Source organism: Atta cephalotes (genome assembly GCF_000143395.1).
Source record: "Atta cephalotes unplaced genomic scaffold scaffold00027, whole genome shotgun sequence".
Classification (NCBI taxonomy): Eukaryota; Metazoa; Arthropoda; class Insecta; order Hymenoptera; family Formicidae; genus Atta; species Atta cephalotes.
Genome location: NW_012130091.1, coordinates 515,172 through 535,171, shown reverse-complemented (window position 1 = coordinate 535,171; position 20,000 = coordinate 515,172). Strand labels below are relative to the sequence as shown.

The window sequence follows — 20,000 nt, the reverse complement described above, 5'->3', positions numbered from 1 at the left end:
TCACCTAAAGAAAAAAAAGTTACGTTTTCTAAGTTTAATTATTTTTTAAGAGTAAAAATAAATTTCACTTATATGTCTGCGCTTTTAATATAGCTATATTCATTATAAAATCGATAGAAGATAATTATTGCTTTTTACTGTATTATATGTTTCACGCATTTGCAGTCTCTCTTTCTAAATTGATAATTCCTTTTTTAATTATTTTATAAATTTTATTTGTGTCTGCTATGATTAAATGGCATCTAATATAATGCTTATTGTACAAAAGCAATTTTAAAATAAGTACTTCTGCAAAACGTTATCTTTTAAGAGAAAATTTAAATGAAGTTAAGAGAGAGAGAGAGGAGGGAGGGGGAGATTTATAAACTTGACATATATATATAAAAATGACATCAACTATGAAAGTACATGCTATATTTACTACAAAATTTACAATTGGTTTTTTAACAGTTTGTCTTTCGTTAACAGTTTATTGGATTTTATATTCATAGAAAAACTGCATTTTCAATAATATTATAAGAATTGAGAAACGAAACAATATTTTTCAGTAAAATGCGGGCTTCATCATTTTTACACATCAAATTGTACACAGACAGATTTTGCGCGTCTGTGATAATATTCTCCAATATGACTTTAAGTGCTTGCAAATCAAATAGACAATGATTATGTCCAAAACGATACTTATTAAAACTTATGACTTGACTCTTTTTTATCATAGCATGTAAACGATTCTTAGCAATAAACGATATAAATTCCAGAAATTGTTTATAGTCCATGCCATAAGAGGTTTTTAGCATCAATTGGCAATGTTCATTCCAGTTCTTCATATCCTTGCAGTCGTCAACTTCTTTCATAACAGATCTTAATTCCTTTTTTAGTGCACACCATACATTGGTGATATTACAGCCATTGATCCAATTGTGATTAATAGAAATTGTATCTTCCTTCACAAAAGACGATATATAATTAATTTATCATTAATATCAACAATTTAAATACTCCTTTTACGAAATTCTGTTATTATTTACCAAATTCCAAACTTGATGATGCCATCCTGATGGCACAAACATAATCTCTCCTGCTTCTTGAATTACATCGAAACATTTTAATTTTTCACTATCATACATTTTATACTTCGTATGATCGTTGAGTTCCTCTGAAACCGCATCGTATACCAATTGCCCGTAAAGATCACGAAGATGATCTTCTTCGTGTGGAGGAAAGAGCAACCATCTTTTTTTTCCGACAATATTTGCAGACCAACTGTATGATGTAAAAACATCCGCGTGCAATGGAGTCCTGAACATTATTAGCAGCAGTTAAATCAGTCTGTAGAATGGCAATAATCGATACATAAATAAATAAGAATATTAAGTCACAAAATAATCTTGGCCGAGAGTAACACTTCTCGTAACAAGTTATTTATAGATTTTAAAATGCTAATAGCATCAAATTGATGATCTAATTTAATTTGGGGAGATTATTTCAGATTAATTGTGTTGCAAATTCAAAAGTAATCAGCTCGTTATATATTTAAGATAAATTTATTTAAAAAATACATATAAACAGGCAAAATGTCTGCATTCTTCTAGCAGACTCAGCAGGTTCGAGCAGAAAAAATGACAGCAGTCTGCCATCCGCATTACTGCGTCCGCATTAGGCTTGTGTTCTTAACATCGCCTGTCGACATAATGTGAATGCAAATTGTTGACAAAAACTGAGTAGATCCTGCCGATTCTATTACGTTTTTTCTAGCATGTCAACAGTATTATGTATATCTAATTCTGTAACAATTCTGTTATTTTGTTGGCATAATGTGTAGCAGATGTTAAAAAAAATCTGCTTTCTACAGATTTGGCTATCTGGGGATGTACTTTATTTCAACATCTGACTTTGACTGTAAGTATTTCTAGTATTTAGTTTAAACTTTAGTTTAACTCTTTACGACATAGTATCCCACATATGTGACACCTTTTTAGTTTCAGTTTTTTGTTTTTCTAACATATTACTACAATAAAAAGAATATTATCAGTGTTTAGAACATCAAATATTAAAAAAACTGTGGAAACATTTCTATTATTGAAATTTTATAAATAAACTGGAAAAATTCATCCTTTTTAACAATAAATATGATTGTGATCAACAATAGCTAATTAGCCGAAAATGAAGTCTGAGAGATTTTTTGGGTCTGATTACAAAACTGATGTCAAAATTAAAAAATTCAAAATGGTAGATTCAAAATAGTGGATAAAAAAGCAAAAAATTGCTTGATATCAATGAACTTGTTATTCGGGAGTTTTCAGGAACGCTGATTACGAATCTGGCCTCAGATTTTCAAAATTCAAAATGTTGGATCTCATATGGCGAACAAAAGAGCAAAAAATTGCTTGATTTCATTGAAACTTGTTATTCGGGGGTTTTTGCGATCCCTGATTACGAATCTGACCTCAGATTTTCAAAATTCAAAATGGCGGATCCAATATGGTGAACAGAAAATTAAAAAAATTAGTTTTGGGCTGTAAAATGGGGTCAAGTAATTTTTTAATTTTGATTTCACATTCGCAATAAGTAACCCAAAAAACCTACTGGACCTCATTTTACAGAACTAATTTTTAAATTTTTTGTCTGCTATTTTGAATTTCAAAAATATGAAGTCAGATTCGTAATCAGCGACCTCGAAAATCCCCGAGTAACAAGTTATATTGAAATTAAACAATTTTTCGCTATTTCAAAAATCTGAGGCCAGATTCGTAATCAATGACCACGAAAAACTCCCGAGTAACAAATTTCAACTGAATTCTACGTAAAGAAAAGTGTGCTTTAAAGGATTAAGATATAAGGGTTATAAATTTTTAGAGTCTGATCAAAATTTCGATTTCGGTTTTGGTCAAAAATTAATTTCAATCAAAAATTAGTTTCAATTTGATTTTGATTTCAACCGAAATTAAGAAAAAATTTCGGTAAGTGATGGCTGCAGTACAGATTCTTGCATAACGCATAATGCATAGTGTATTAAGGGAATTAACAATCGAAATTCTTCTTTTCCATAGAATAGAAAGAAAAGAAAAATTCTGTTAAACAAAAAGTGAAAAATAAAAAATGGCTAGCGCAACTTTAGAATTTTTTAATTTCATTTATACCATTCGAAAGAGAATCGTTTGTACCTCTCCTACTTTCATTTGTATCTCAAAGAGTTCGGAGATACAGCGATTTCAAAATTTCGAAAATGCGCCAAGAGGAGAAGTCGGTCATTTTTAAAGATATCGAAATGAGACCAATGGCATTCGAAAGAGAATCGTTTGTACCCGTTTGTATCTCTCCTATTTTCGTTTGTACCTCAAAGGGTTCGGAGATACAGCGCGTTTCAAAATTTCGAAAATGCCAAGAGAGGAAGTTGGTTTTTAAAGATATCGAAATGGGACCAACGGCGAAAGGAGAAGTGACTAAGGTAAAAATTGAGTTCGCTATACTAAGTTCGCTATATAGGAGTCGCGCAAAAACTGAAACGCGCTGTATCTCTGAACCCTTTGAGGTACAAACGAAAGTAGGAGAGGCACAAACGAGTACAAAGGATTCTTTTTCGAATGGTATAAGTGAAATTAAAAAATCTTAAAGTTGCGCACTGGCCATTTTTTATTTTTCATTTTTTGTTTAATTGTTTGAGGTATAAGTGAAATAATAATACAAACAAGTACAAACGAAGTACAAACTGCAGTATTAATTTTTATTTTTGATAAAGTTGAGCGCCAAGTTCACATCGGTAAATTCTGATTAGTTGATTTGCTTATGTACTACTACTATGAATTATGCAAAAGTCTGTGCTGCGGCCTTGAACCAAAACTGTATAAATTGCAATGTATACAAATTGTACAAATTGCAATTGCGCTAGTGAGTATTCAAAAAACTATATCTACTGTCGTCGACTGATCGACGCCGATTGCTGTAAACCACGCCGACTTCCTTCTTTATTCTTTTTTGCTAGTCAAGTCGTCATAAGTCTAGTGCCTGAAACTCCTTATAATGTATAGAAAATTCCTTGTAATAAGAAATAATAAGATATTAATAAAATCTTATTTTTAAAAGAGTGCATAAATTTTACATATTTTGACTTTTTCCAATGAATCTGAAAATTATGTGGTGTTTATAAGATTTATCCAATTTTGGCAAAAATAGAATAAAAACCGAATATTCGTTTTCGATTTCGACCGAAGATAAAAAAGTTGTTTCGGTTGGACTCTACAAATTTTGTAAACAAAATTGTAACATCAAAAGTGTATTTACCAGGTCTCTTTTGGTCCCATGTATACAAACATGTAATCGTCATTTAATTCGGGATGAGCAATGTAATATTCATTTAACCAATCTGATACAAAATACTGAGGTACTTCATACATTGGGACATTCGAGAAACTTCTCACGCAATGCCAATCTTTCAAATATAATAATGGCATCGATTTATCATAACAGCTTCGCTTATAATCAGCCCAATATTCCAAGTAATTCTTCATGGGCATGTTATTCTTAAATTGCGAATTATAAAACTTTCTATTACAATCAGCAACTGGGACAATGGAAGGTCCTGAGCAATAAAGATTACATTAATAATCTAAACAATGCAATCTTCCTTTCTTTCATTTTGCACATACCAAACAGCTTGCGGAGCATCTCGAAATTAGGTGCACCGTTTAGTACCCATTCATGCCTGCATGGCCAGTTCTTGATTGCTTGAAAACTGATGACGCACGGTTTATTACACATTAGATACTTCGAGAAGAAATCATTGTACGTCACCGTCGAGTCGATTCGCTCGATCATAGTGATAACGCAATCATCCTCATTTGGGTATGAGCTATTGCTGATCTCAATGAGTGTTGACATGATTCATATGATCGAAATTCGATCTTCATCATTTGGCCTAACGAATCATCGCATTTGTAAAGGCGACATTTGCAATATTCAGCAGCGATGTAATTTGATGTAAATCTAAATAAAAATTGATAAAGATGTTCAGCGCTGTCAAGGACGTGCAAAGATGTCAACGCCAACTAATGCATAAATACTCTCGATAATTATTAGAATATAACTAATACGAGTCCCCCCCTTCCCCTAGAATCTTTATTTTCTGTTCTGAATTGAACTGAATTGAACTAGTGCAATCCAGGGTATTGATCATGAAATTTTTTTCCTAGAATGAAAAATGAAAAATTTCTCTATTAACTTCAATGGTTAAAATTTTCACTTTCCACTCAGGAATAGTTTCATGATTGATACCCTGCAAGAGTATGTAACTGACGAGCGTAAGCATGCAGGCAAAGAATAAAAAATGTTTTACTGCAAGATAAAAATGGCGTCCCATATTATTTACATAAAAGTATTTTTGGTCCAACCGAGTTTGCACTAACTAGAGATCTACATATAGAATGCATTCGGGGAGACGTTATTTGCACTATTTAGCGCTACAAACTGTTTGCAGATAGCGTTAACAAACATGACATCACTAATACAGGATGGGCCATTTAAAATTTGGAATTTAATTTGGCTCTAAAAAAAAACGCATGAATATTTTTCAAAGTTTATAGCTTTATTGGAAAGGTAGTACATTGTCATTAAACATGAAATACAATTTCATTCAAATGATTTCCATGGCTGATTGCACAATACCCCATTCTATCAACCCAATTTTTCAATATATTTTCCACTGTACGAGCGCGTATTTCATCAATGGCAACTTTGATTTCATGTTTTAATTCTTGAATCGTTTTTGGCTGGTTAGCATAGCACTCATCCTTGACGGTTCCCCATAAAAAATAGTCCAGCGGAGTCAAATCGCAGCTGAGAAGCGGCCAATTGACATCAGCATTTCGGCTGATTATGTGATTTTCGACAGTGCGCAAAAGATCGATTGTAGCGTTGGCTGTGTGGCAAGGTGCGCCGTCTTGTTGAAACCAAATGTCGTCTATGTCCTCCTCTTCAAATTTGGGAAGCAAGAATTCGTTTAGCATGGCGCGGTAGCGCTCGCCATTGACAGTGATGGCAGCTCCTTGCTCATTTTCGAAGAAAAATGGTCCAATGATGCCGCCGGACCAAAAACTATACCAAACAGTTGTGGATGCATCGGCTTCTCCATGACGACGTGCGGATTCTCTGACCCCCAAATACGACAATTCTGCTTGTTCACATAGCCACCAAGGTGAAAATGAGCTTCGTCAGAAAAGATGATTTTTCAGTAAAAATGCTCATCTTCAACCAAGCGTTGTTCAGCCCATTGGGCGAACCGAAAACGCATCGGATGGTCATGCGGCTTCAATTCTTGCTAATTATACGGCTTGAATTTTGTACGGCTTCATACTGAGATCTTTATTCAAAATTCTTCTCAAAGAAGTGCATGAAATGTTCAAGTTTTGAGAACGATAACGAGTTGATGGTTGTTCAAACACACTCTGAGCAACAACAGCAATGTTTTCGGTTGATCTTATTGGACGAGTACGTGAACGAGTTGCTTTATCCAATAAGGATCCAGTTTGCCGAATTCGCTTCACAAATTGATCCACAAACTGCATTGAAAGCATTTCTTTTCTATCAAATTTTCCACGTAAATTTCTATAGTTTGGGTTGAAGACTCACCACTTTGGAAGTAAGTTTTCAATATTTCCCCATTTTGTTCAAGCGTATAGCGACCCATTTCGTAAATGTCAAAAAACTAAACTGATACGTCATAAATGTTATTACGCCTTTCAACAAACATAAGTAGTTGAAATTCCAAACGCTAGATGGCCCTGTAGTAGCGTGTACGCGTTATCAACGCTATTCCTTCCGAGATATTGTATTGGTAGCGTTAGTTTTATAGACCGTGAACGATCCTAGCGTAGCGTTGGTAGCGTTTAACATTCATCAAAGTTAGATTAATGTTTAAGGAGATTTTTGAGTGTCATCAAATTTTTTTCTCTTAGAATTTTGTAGAGTAAACGTACGTAATGTGTGAATTTCAAATTTTATCATAATGAATGCAATCTCAATTTTAATCTCTACTGATGACTTGTCATTAGGCTGGAATGAAAGTAATTCTTGTGTATCATTTTTTTTAACTTTTCAAAGTTTCTGCAAAATTCAACTTGTGTATTTGATTTCATTATAAATGTGAAAATCAGAGGTATCTGTTACTGGCAATTTTTAATTCCCGTGTACGGAAAAAGTTACTATTGTGATATAGCGCGGCAGGATATTCCGCTCCAGATGCTTATTAGAATCCTTATTAGATATAGATGTGCTTCTTCTTTTAAAATCGATAACGGATATTCAAGGATTCTTTTAATCTAATTAATTTACTTAATGTAACTATTAATTTTTTGATCTAGTTTCTACATTGTTCACTTCGGCCTAGCGGCAAGCTATCATAGAGATTGCAATTGAAATTGCGTTCTGTTATTCACTACGAGAAAATAAAAAATTTACATTATAAATATTTTACAAAACCTTAAATATTTTAATTATAGGGAAAAGTTTAGTTAGTGACTGAAAACAGAATCCCCTACATTAACTTAACCTCGACGAATTATATCTCTTTGGTTAAACGCTACCAATGCTACGCTAGGAGCGTTCATGGAATTTGCTAACGCTATCGCACTATTGGCTCCAAGATCAGCGTTGGTAGCGCCTGCGTCTATAGCGCGAATAATGTCTCCCCGAACGTGACCCATAACAAAGAAGCGCAATCGGCATATTTAAAAGTTATAATTAATCATTTGAAGAAAAAATGGCGCCCTGCGTTTCCATCTGTCATTTCGCAAACGGAGTGCGATTCCTATAACAGTAGTGTTTCTACTGACTATAAAAAAATACTGATTCTTTTTGGAGACTACAGTATACATATCAAGATTTAAAAATTATGATACTTACCGAAATTAGAATCCTAGAAGACTATCCGTAGAAAAAAATGGCGGAACCAATTAGAAATTGGGACAGCGATTGCGCTTCTCTGTTATATCTAGGATTCTAGTACTAACCTGGGTTAAAGTAATGATGTTTCGTACTCTCCTATTGTTGATAGAGCATATAACATCAACCAATAGCGAAGCATCTTCTAACTCAAGTTGCAAACCCGGTCAAACCGAAAACACTATTAGATTCGTGAAATGCTATTAGATTCAATGAATGCAATTCCATTTTAAAAAATTCTTAAAGTTAACGACACAAAATGTTTTTATATATAGGCTTGCTATTATTTATATATATTTGTCATTTTATTACTCATAATTATTTAGAAGACGCCCCTTACTTTTAATAAAATTATGCTTATTTGTCACATTTTCGCATGAAACGAAAGAATCTGATAGTAAAATGTCATGCCTAAGCCTGCAAACCAAAATATTAAGCATTAAAGTTGACGACATTATGGTTAGGAAATCTGTCACATCGATTTAATGCAGTGCTATGTACACGTATTTTATAGCGTTTTCTCTTGGGATATACTGAATATAACCTCGCACTACATCAGTTGCGCGTAAGTGCTGCATCAGTGCTGCACTACACAGGTGTACATACATCATGACATACTATTTCATGCTATTGTGTTTAATTCTGCTGCCGGTTGACTTTCATTTTCAAATTTTTAATGTCACACTGGCTCTACACCGTCTCTTTGAGATCATGTAGCAAAATCTCACTTTGTGCATAAAATTTGCACTATACTACAGCCACGGAAACACGTTACACTGAATGAATTTGCCTACCACCGAAACACGCACTCTCTGAATGTTGCAGTGGTAGGCAATAGTGCCAAAAGAAAATGCTATTAGACTGTATTTATTTAGAATCGTTACTTCTTCTCTAATTTCAATGAAATTATGCTCGGCGCGAAATGTTGAATTTTACATGAAATGAAAGAATCTGGCAGTAAAATGTTGTGCCTAGTCTTGCGAACCGAGAGATTAAGCGTTGAAGTTAACGACTATTGAGGTTAGGAAATCTGTCAGCTGTGAAATATCGTGATGAAAATATGTACTGCGATCACATTTTCATGTTTTATGGCTTTAGGTTTTTTATTAATTTGCTTCTAGCGATTAACGTTTATTTATTAATATTCAAATTGTCTTACTTTCATCGTTTAGGGTTACACTTTTCGCACATAGCAAGAATAGAGTTTTTGTTTTGAAAATGCATCGAATGAGCCTGGATGGCAATCGAATGGATTCAGATTTTTAGAAATATTGGTTCACGAATGTTAAAATTAATGCTTTTCAATCCTGAATGCATTTTTATTCATTTATAGAAATTGCATTGAGTATCTCTATGCCTTTCAATCTAAAAATAACATTAGCTTTTTTTGTGCACAACACATTGTGAATACTGTTCAATTCAAAATTCTGAATAGGAAATGCAGTTTTTCAATTGCATCCAATTGAATTTAATTGATCTAATTAAATCCAATTAAATCCAAAAAAAGTATTCGCTATTAAAATACGCGTTCGGATAGAAAAAAATTTCAATCCATTTTAATCCATTCTCGTTTGCTGGGCTGATTCTAGACTTAGTGCAGCCAGTACAATAAACTTGTGCACTAAGTTCTGTTGCACTGGAACAAAAAACATCATTGCTGACGCCATTTTGAGAACAGAAAACATTTTAGTGTACACTTTTTGATTATATGAATTAACGCAACCAGTGCAGGAACAGAAAACAAACCTTTAATAAAAATATACTCATTCGATGCGTTTCATTCAAAACGAAAGAATGGCAAAACAATGCGGCGGTTGGCCTCGTGAATAGAATTATTAAGCATTCGAGACTTTAGAAGTTAAGATATCTGTTATTCCGACTCTATATAGTATTATATATATGTTCTGTTTTAATTACACAAATTTATTGCTTTAAAAACATAAATTCACTATTTTAAAAACACAAATTCACTGCTTTACAAACACAATTCACTGCTAATGCAAAGAATTTATGTGCTTAAACAGTGAATTTTTAAAATAGTGAATTTGTTTTTAAAGCAATAAATTGTTTGGCTGCATTCAGCAGAGAAAGCAGTTTTGCAACTGTTGTAAAATTTTTCACTATGATTAGTTTATACAGATTTAGATCTGTAAGAAAAAGCAAGAACCAATCGTCTCAGCAAACGAGAATGGATTGAAATTTTTTTCTATCCGAATGCGTATTTTAAATAGCGAATATTTTTTTTAATTCAATTGGATTCAATTAGATTTAATTGGATACAATTGGATTGAAAAACTACATTTCCTATTCAAAATTTTGAATTGAACATTCACAATGTGTGTTGTGCACAGAAGAAGCTAAAATTATTTTTAGATTGAAAGGCATAGAGATATGCTCCATGCAATTCCTATAAATGAATAAAAATGCATTCAAGATTGAAAAGCATTCATTTTAACATTCGTGAATCAATATTTCTGAAAATCTGAATCCATTTCAATTCATTTCAATCTATTTTCGTTTGCTGGGATATTGAAGAATTTTGCAACAGTTGCTGCTTTCTCTGCTGAATACAGCCAATAAATTTGTGTTTTTAAAACAGTAAATTTGTATAATTAATAATGTAGAATGTACACATAGTATCGAGTGGAGATGATAGATATTTTAACCTCTAAAGTTCCGAGCTTTAACGCCTAATAACTCAATTTACGCCAATCGCCGTGTTTTTTTTCTGCTAGATTCTTTCATTGATTGAAAACGCATCGAATGAGTACATTAATTTTTATTAAGATTCGAAAGGGAGGATCGATATTCTAAATAATTACTATACCACTTTCTGTAATTTTTTTGGTAATTATTTAGAGTGTATTCGGGATGACCATGATGGAAGGGATAAAACCTACAATGTGCTCTTTGTTTCCTGTTTCTTGTTTTTTTCTTCTTTTTATCATTTTATCATTGTATTTTTTGCTACGTATTATATATTTCTTGTTTCTTTAAAAGTTTGTTAATCTTTTATCTTGAGCGATATAAAATAAAAAACTGGATAAGAAGCAAAAAGACAAGATGTAAAAAATAAAAGGCAAGAAACAGGAAACAAAAAGCACGTTGTACAACAGACTTTTGGATTGGATAATTTAGAGCTGCGAGTAATTTCTTATGTATAATACATATACAGGGTGTCTCGTAAGTTTTGGTCAATCGCTTTTGTGTAGATAGAGCGGACTAAACTGAGTCGAAAAGTTCTCTACTATTTTGCAATTTTCGCAATAATTAACAAGATATTAATTATTAAAAATTGCCAAATATTGGTTTTAAATAATTTTTTACTCATATACTATCAACTTTACAGAAAAACTGTAAAAGACAAAAATTTATTTTCTTTTTATAAAGTCTGAGAATTTTTTCAGAATTTTTTTAGAATTTTTAATACCATACTTTCTCATGTTAGTAAAAAATAAGAAAATGCAGTACTAAAAAGTTGATCAAAAATTCTGAAAAAATTCTTAGAGTTCTATGAGAAGAAAATAAATGATTTTTATCTGTTGTAATTTTTCTGTAAAATTGACTATTTGAGTCAACTAGACTAGTTGAGAATTTACTATTTGAGTAAAAAATTATTCAAGACCAATATTTGACAATTTTTAGTAATTAATATCTTGTTCAATAATTATTGCGAAAATTGCATAATGGTAGAGAACTTTTCGACTCAGTTTAATCCACTCTATCTACAAAAGCGATTGACTAAAACTTACGGGACATCCTGTGTATAAAAACATATGTATAATATGTATAACACGTATAGCACATAAAATGTATAAAACGTACTATAATACGTATAATATACAGTATTATATGGTATAAACACCATGTATAATACTTTATGTTTAAAGATGCCTAACCTTGGCTGGATAACTGGTGTGTGCAGTTGACGCTATCTCTCTCTAAAATCTCCATCCTCTCTGTCTATGGATGTCGAATCGATGTTGATTCGACGAAAGCACCAAATTGAAATTCGAATCGATGTCGATTTCATTACCATTTCTAACTGGGTATGAATACCATATTTAGCATTTAGTTGATAGCTCGATTCGCCCACGGACATCCATAGACAGAGAGGCTAGAAATTTTAGAGAGAGAGAGAGAGACAGCATCCAACTGCACATATTATGTTATCCCTTCTATCATGGGGGAGACATTATTCGCGCTCATTCTATCAATAGGCGCGTTCAAGTTGACAAAGCGGCTAGCCTATTCGCCGAGCAAATGAACATAATTGATTGTTACTTATAGATCTAATCAATCATATTCAATCGCTTGGTAAGCATGTCTTCTAGTCACTTTGCCATCTTAAACTTACCCAATGCTATTCCTTCCGAGGTAGTGTATCGGTAGCATTAGCGTTTGCAAGTTCCGTGAACGACTCTAACGTAGCGTTGGTAGCGTTTAAAGCCGGTTCTACGTTAGTTGCAAGCTGATTATAAATTTGTTGTGACAGCCAATATTGATTTCAAAATGCAAGTTTCAGATTGGCTGTCACAACAAACTTTCGATCGGCTTGCAACTAATGTAGAACCGGCTTAATATTCGTCAAGATTAGATTAATGTTCGAGAGGATTCTGTTCTCGAGTGGCACCAAACTTTTCATTCTTTAGAATTTCATAGAATAAACGTAAGTAACATGTGAATTTTTATTTTATCGTAGTAAACGCAATCTCAATTTCTTTGCAATTACCGGCTTTCCACTAGGTCAGAATAGAGTCTATCTCTAGATAGTCCATGTTCTAAAAATGGTGTGCGTGTCCGAAATGTGTGTTTACTCAATTGACAATATGAATGTATGTGTTTTGTCACCTCTTCCTGTGAGAGCTCTCTAGGCCAGAGTGAACATAATTCTTGCTTGTATAAGTACCATCTTTAACTTTTCAAAGTTTCTGCAGTTCAATTTGTGCATTTGATTTCATCACAAATGTGTAGAAGGTTGAAGACGTCTTGTTACTAGCGATTTTTTATTCCTGTGTGTGGAAAGGAGTTGCTATTGCGATATACTACTAGTAGTGTGGCAGGGTATTCCGCTACAGATGCCTAAGGTTCTAATTGATCTAGATACTTTGGGTGTTTACGACGAATTGTCGGATTTCCAATCCGACCGACTAGTGATATTCATTGCAACACAAGTATTGCAACCGTTTTGATTTTCTGTTGAGATAGGAGCATTCTTTTAGATCTAAAAATATAATTCAATCAGCACGAAGAAAATACCAACAGTTGTAAAATAAACATTCTGAACGCAACCATTGATGCATTTCAAAAAATTCCCTGATCTAATCGGATTGATCTCACAAGTAAACTTATGGAACCACTCGTTTTTAATGAAATTTCTCCGTAAGTTTTACTTGTCAGACGTAATCGGATTAGATCGAATAAATTGTGAGAAGCACAGCAGAATAAATTGTGCAATGCGCACAAATATGCGTGATGTAAATTTAATAAAAAGAGTGCGTAAAAACAAACAAGTATATACGTTAATTATTAATTTTAATAATATTGTGTATTTTATTCTATTTATTGTGTCTGTTATTCACTACAAAAAAAATTAAAAATTCACGTTACATATACTCTATAGAATTAAAAATTTAAATTATTAGAGAGAAAAGTTTGGTCGGTGATCTAGAACAGAATCCTTAAAGCCTTAAACACAATGCGAAGGAATAGCGATAGCGATAGGAATAACACGATTTCAACCTATCAAAAATCAGATACACTCGAATATACATTTTGTGATTTGAAAGCTTTATTTCTATCGCTGTTATTTCTCTTGCTCTCACTATTTTTTTACACTGTTTAAGGTTTTACATTAACTTAACCTCAAATATTAAAATTTCTCTGATTAAGGCTTCTGACTAGTCGCGGCGGCCATGTTGGAATCGTCAGAAGCTAGGAATGATACATGATGATGATTAATTTATGTTGCATGCCATTTTTAAATATCGATGAATGAAAAATGAAATCGTTTTAAAACACTTGTAAAAATCAATAAAAACAGTCCTTTTCTCCCTTGGTATATTTTATATTTTACTCGTTTCAACAGTTGTCGGACCGTTATTCGAAATACAAAATGAGACGTAGAACATTAAAATCTATTAGTTAAGTAGAAAAAAAATAAAAAATATCAAAAAAGATCTTTTTTTCACTCGCTCTCTTCATTGAGATTTAAACGCAAAGCTTTTAAATTCTATTTAGGCCTTGATTTTGTCTTTTTATGTATATCATTTCGGATATCAATCTCTTATTATATGAAGATTCGCTGTCCAATATCTTCACTTCATTCCATAAAATTATAATTAAGATTTATACGGTGATCAGAAATGACCGATGGAGAACCCGTTTTGACTTAAGGTATGTTACATTAAAGATATGCATATTAATTTAGCTGTTACTATATCTAAAATAAAAAACTTTCCAGTTAATATAGAGATAAAAAAATTTTTTGCAATCTTAACCTTCATTAATTTTGCTGAATATTATCTCACATATTACATTGTCTGTATGCATTGTCTTTAATCATCTTGTTTTCTAACGTTAAACTTTGTTAAAATTTATATTCAATTCTATTATTTCAATCTTGCGTTATATTTTTATTTATATTACATGTGTTTTCTATAGGATCATATTCATGTTTGCGTTCTACGTTCATTTATAATAGAAAGATTCTCATTCCTTTTCAAATTGACATCAGAAGCATATAATAATTAACTGCAAGTAGTTATCATTCACATCCTTTCTGTTATACATTATAATTGTAATGTTACGATAATTATTTTTATGTTATCAGCGTTTATCTTAAAGAGCGAAATATTTATTTGTATTATGTTTTGTTTATTTTCCAACCGTTATTTATTATGTATGTTTTTATTATTGATAATGATCCGATTGCAATCGAAACTGCTATTGCTAGCATTCTTTATTAAAATTTCAACTTAAAACATTTTCATTTCCTTTTTATTTTTTTGTACTTTCTACTTATTCTGTTTTGTTTTTATATAATAATTTTTGACTCGTAGCTTTCTTTTTTTCTTTGTTTTTTTAAAAAATTGTTACGTTTAAAATTATATTGAATTATTGGAAAATGTCACGTCTGAAGAATTTGTGATATGTAATGAGATAAAATATGTCACGATTTCAGTCATTTTTTTAAAAAGTCACGTATCTCGTTTTAGAATCGTGACATACTTTTCAAAAATATGTCATGATTCTGATACGAGATATGTGACTTTTAGAAAGTTAGATCTTATCTTATTACATATCACAAATCAGATGTGACATTTTCCAATTCAATGCATTTTCGATTATAAGATAAGTATAGTGTGTTCAAAATAAATTATAACATAAGATATAATATAAAGTTACATGTACGTTCAAGATAAATATAAATGGACAGTATAAGAATATTCATGTAGCAGTTTTATATTTAATCAATGCAATTTGTCATAAGGAGTTTTGTCATAATCATATCTATGCAATTTGTTATATTGTTTTTATATTACGATTCAAAGCCAATCTTTGGAAATGATTATCAATCCACTTAAGGTTGTTCGACTTTTATTAGCATCTATAAGTTCAATATATCTAACAGAAGCACCAGTAACTGAAGCAGAAATATTAAAAGAAAATATACAAAAATTATTGCTGGATAGCATTTTTCACTATAATGAATTGGAAGTAACAGAAGAAACCTATCTTGATCATCAAGACCTTATAAACTACATAATTCTGAAATAATTAAAGATGATGAAGAAGCATAGAGTGAAGATAATTTGAATTCTCATCCTCAATGTTCAAATGATAACGCAGACTTTGACAGTTTTTATAAAAGACGAGCTGTTGAGTATTGGCGGAATTGGGACAATTAAAGAAAAAATAAAAACAAAAGGAATCGTTCGCTAATCAGTGCAAAATAAATTTAGAAGAGTTTTATCTGAACTTCAATTAAGACGATGGAAAGAATAATTACATTCAGATGGAAATCGTATAGAAAAATTGTCTTACATCTCCAAATTTACACATAATTTATTGTTGAATAAGATTCATAGTTCATAGTGATATCGATCTACAAAGATAGGCTTTATAAGCTCAAGAAGAAATAGGAAATTTAAATCTTATATTTAAAGCATCTCAATTGGGTTGGATATCAAGATTTAAGAAATCTCACCGAATTATTTCGAGAAATATTACGAAATTTGTAACTAGAAGAACAATAGAAGATTTCATTGAATTGCAAAATACAGCTAATGATTTTCTGAAAACAGTGAAACACTTATCGAACAGTTCGGATCTAAAAATTCTGATTTTTAATTCTGATCAAAGTTTCCAATTGGAAACTTCATTCTGGAAATTCATTCTGGAAGGTCATTGTCTAAAGAGTAAAGAAAGTAGAGTGTGTTGTACAATCTATCATCAACAACATATTCATACACCATACAATCAATAATATCGTGTAATGGAAATTTGCTGTCACCTTTATTTATTGTATTGAAAGAAACTAATATATTTGGACCAAGAGTACAAGGAAACCTTATTTACCAATAAATGTTATTGTAAAAGCATCGAAATCTGAAAATGATTTCAGATAATTAAATAAATTTTCTTTTACAATACATTTTCAGATACTGTTTTACTATTAAAAAGTAAATATAAATTTGCATAAACGAAATAATATAATGAAATTACAATCTCTGATACATAATCAATTGTCATCCCCGCGATATCACAACTTACAATATTTAAATATTCGTAGTTTAAAAATGGTTACAAACGAAAGACCAGAAGAATTTGAAAATCCAACAGAATTTAGTTTTGACAAAAGTTCAACAATATGTGATATCGAAGGTTGTAATATAGTTGTAGTAAAATGTTCGTGGTGCAAGAAGTCGTTATGTTTAAAACATTTTTTCATCGAGTATCATTACTGTAATGAGTAAACGATACAAAATATAAATGTATTGTGTATAAACATTTACAAATTGTTTCATTACTAATTAGTATAATATATACGTTTTGAAATTATTATGTAAACGACAAGTAAATAAGATATTAAAGCGTAAAACTAAAAATAACTTTAAGAAAATAATTTTAAGATATTATAAGGAAGTAATGTACAGAAATGAATAAAAAAGTTTTACTCACTTTAAGAAATAATAAAACTATAATACTTATTATAACTCTTAACATTATTTATAATTTATAATGTTACAAATATCAATCATGTCAATTTTCTTATTCATTGATTTATGTATTTTATTGTTCCAATGATAATTATTTTTGCATATGAGCATAGATAGCGTATATACGAAAGCGTTAACAATTAATTCTCAAAAATGATATGTCGTGTTGTAACTTTATTACACATGGTTGAATTTGTAAAAAAATAATTTTTAATTTGGTAAAAAAAAAGATTAAAAATTTAAGAAAATTATGGGTGGTGGTATTTTATTAAAAAATAAAAAAAGTTTTTTCTTTATAAGTTTAAAGTACTCTTGAAATAGTACAACTTTTATTTAAAAATTTTTTTTCTATCTTTTATATTCCCGACGATATTCGGCTCGAAAGAAAAATACCGTTTTTTTTCAAAGAGATGTTTTATTCCTTAAACATGAGTTAGCGCACGTATAAAAAAATACTTGTCTCTTAGATTTTCGTGTTTTACAACATATTTCATGGAGAATCAAATCGGTTTCGGACAGTTGTGATATTTCCCTTGTTAGTAATAAAACAATTTTTTAACAACAATTGTTCAGTTACCTAAACTATTATAAAACGACCTTAAAAAAGTTTGTATCTTTCTTCGTACAAAAAAATGAAACAATTCCGTTAATATGCGTCATATCAAATAGCCGTGAAAAATATTCGACAGCTGACATTTTTCTACTTTAAAAAATTTAAAAAATAAGATTATCCTCCGATTATTAAGAGCCGAGATAACAATTTTTTTTCCAAACTTACTGTGGCTCTAATTTTTAAGATTAAGAATTCCGCTTGGCACCAATTTATCAAGGAAGAATCGAATTTGCTATTAAAAAATTCTCGAATTTTTTGCTGCCGAAAAAAATTTGTTTAAAACCATTGAAAAAGAATGTGAGCAAGGCAGCTCGTCGAACGGAGTGGTGAAGATCGGACCGCTTGGCGACTCACGTCTGATTTCGTTAAAATTTGCTAAATTTACATTTTCTCAACAATAAATTGAATCATGACGGTTTTTTAAAATCTGGGATAGCTCGATGAGATATAAACGATATAATAGCTTAACCAAATGTTTCGCAAAGTAATTGTAACATGAAATATTTAGTTTTTTATATCTTGAATTTTTATTTATTCGTTTTATTATTAAAAAATCATGTTTAAGTATGGAGTGCATGTCTGATTAATAAATTTAAGTCACATTATATTTCTTTATTTAATATGCAGTAAAAAGTGTCCAATTGGTCAATTAATGTATGGAATCATCAGTACAAAATTGTTTTTGAGAATAATAGATCAATTTTAATGTTTCTCATTTTGTAAGTATTTCAAATACCTACATTTTTTTATATCGAACTTTTTTTCATATAATCAATATCTTTCGTTTTATAAGGAAAAAATTTTTTGCAACTATTCGATTTTTTTTCGCGTATTTTCTTCACAAATCTCGAGTCTTAAATATACGTATTTCTTTTCTGATTCTTTTCGAGACTTTCGTGAAGAGAAATGCTTATTTATAAATTTTTTCCGGTAAAATTCTACTTCTGAACTATTCTTGCTACTCGAGTTTGTGAAGGAGGGATATATTATGTAACGTGCATGAAAAATCATAAACAATTAAATATCTCCTAAACTGTTGCGTTTTAACATGATTTATATTATTCTGGATTAATGGGAGAGATACACTATTACTACAATTTATTAAAACTTATATATTAAAATGCTCCCCTTTGTTGGCTGGGACCGCCCAGTAGCCAAGATTGCCGAGAAAGCATTTTTGATCACTTGAAACAAGCGACTAGAAAAAAAGCTCGCTATCTCGTTCACTTTCGGGGCGCCGCAGGCGAGCAAACGACGGACATGGGCTTATGCTGAAATGTGTGGCGGTTTCGCCAGACCGCCATCTGATTCTGTGTCGTCACCGTCAACGCAGAGTTTTTGGATGAGTAATCAGGAACTTTAGGCTCTGCGCACAATGGAAGAAATATTAAAAACAGGAATAGATATTAATATTTTAACCTATCAGATATATCAGTTAACGTCGAAATATTCTGATAAAAAATCAGAAATGTTAAAATCTTATTATGTATTCCTAATATTTCTTCGTTTGTGCAGAGCCTTAACGCTACTAATGCTAGAGTCGTTCATGAAGCTTACTAACGTTATCGCGCTATTGACTCCACGAATTTAGCACAGAGAAACTTGACAGAAGACATGACGGTCCAAAATCGATAACCGTAAAATGCTGTCGCGCACTATTGCTCCTTGATAAAGTGGATGTAAACTACATAGCAAGATCCACATTTCTGAGAGTACATACATCCACTTTTCAAGGCTAAAAATGATAAATCGATATTTGGTTCATATAATCGTGTTACATTCACAAACTATGGATCAGAAATATTCATCTCTATAACCTTACATGCGCATGATATTTATTTCGCTTCAAAGTATTAACATTAAGGTTGTCTCTGATGAAAATTTTTCTCAGAATTTTTGATAATTTTTATATAATTATAAATAATTTCTATAATTATAAATAATTATATAATTATAAATTATATAATTAAATTATATAATTATAAATAATTATAAATAATTATATAACTTTTTCCCATTTTTTATACGAATTGGAACATTTCTCAGAATATATCTTTTCTCAGAATTTTTCATATATGTTAATATATATTAATTATGAAATATCGTAAGATTTCTAAGATTTTTTACAAGTATAATTTCTAATAAAATATTATAAAACTAAGAAATTTAAAAATATTTTTTCTTATGGAATGAAAAATTTCAGAATATTTCAGCAGAAAATCTGAGCATTT

At 31.0% G+C, this 20,000-nt stretch overlaps 1 protein-coding gene across 1 annotated transcript; it reads right to left on the bottom strand.

The window, feature by feature from the left end:
- Window positions 1–397: 397 nt before the first annotated feature.
- Window positions 398–4,878, bottom strand: LOC105620471 (jmjC domain-containing protein 4). The gene is made up of 4 exons (XM_012201960.1): window positions 4,647–4,878; window positions 4,282–4,579; window positions 1,029–1,299; window positions 398–944 (listed from the first exon to the last, which is right to left on the bottom strand). Exons 1-4 carry the CDS (start codon window positions 4,876–4,878, stop codon window positions 486–488), a joined length of 1,260 nt encoding a protein of 419 aa, XP_012057350.1. The 3' UTR covers window positions 398–485.
- Between the last annotated feature and the right edge of the window lie 15,122 nt (window positions 4,879–20,000).

What these genes read in the sequence shown, in the direction of transcription:
- LOC105620471 (XM_012201960.1), bottom strand. Translation starts at nt 4,878, where the DNA reads ATGTCAACACTCATTGAGATCAGCAATAGCTCATACCCAAATGAGGAT. An exon ending in GATGCTCCGCAAGCTGTTTG is followed by an intron (nt 4,580 to 4,646) that starts GTATGTGCAAAA and finishes TTTATTGCTCAG; the next exon opens with GACCTTCCATTGTCCCAGTT. An exon ending in ATGGGACCAAAAGAGACCTG is followed by an intron (nt 1,300 to 4,281) that starts GTAAATACACTT and finishes AATAATGTTCAG; the next exon opens with GACTCCATTGCACGCGGATG.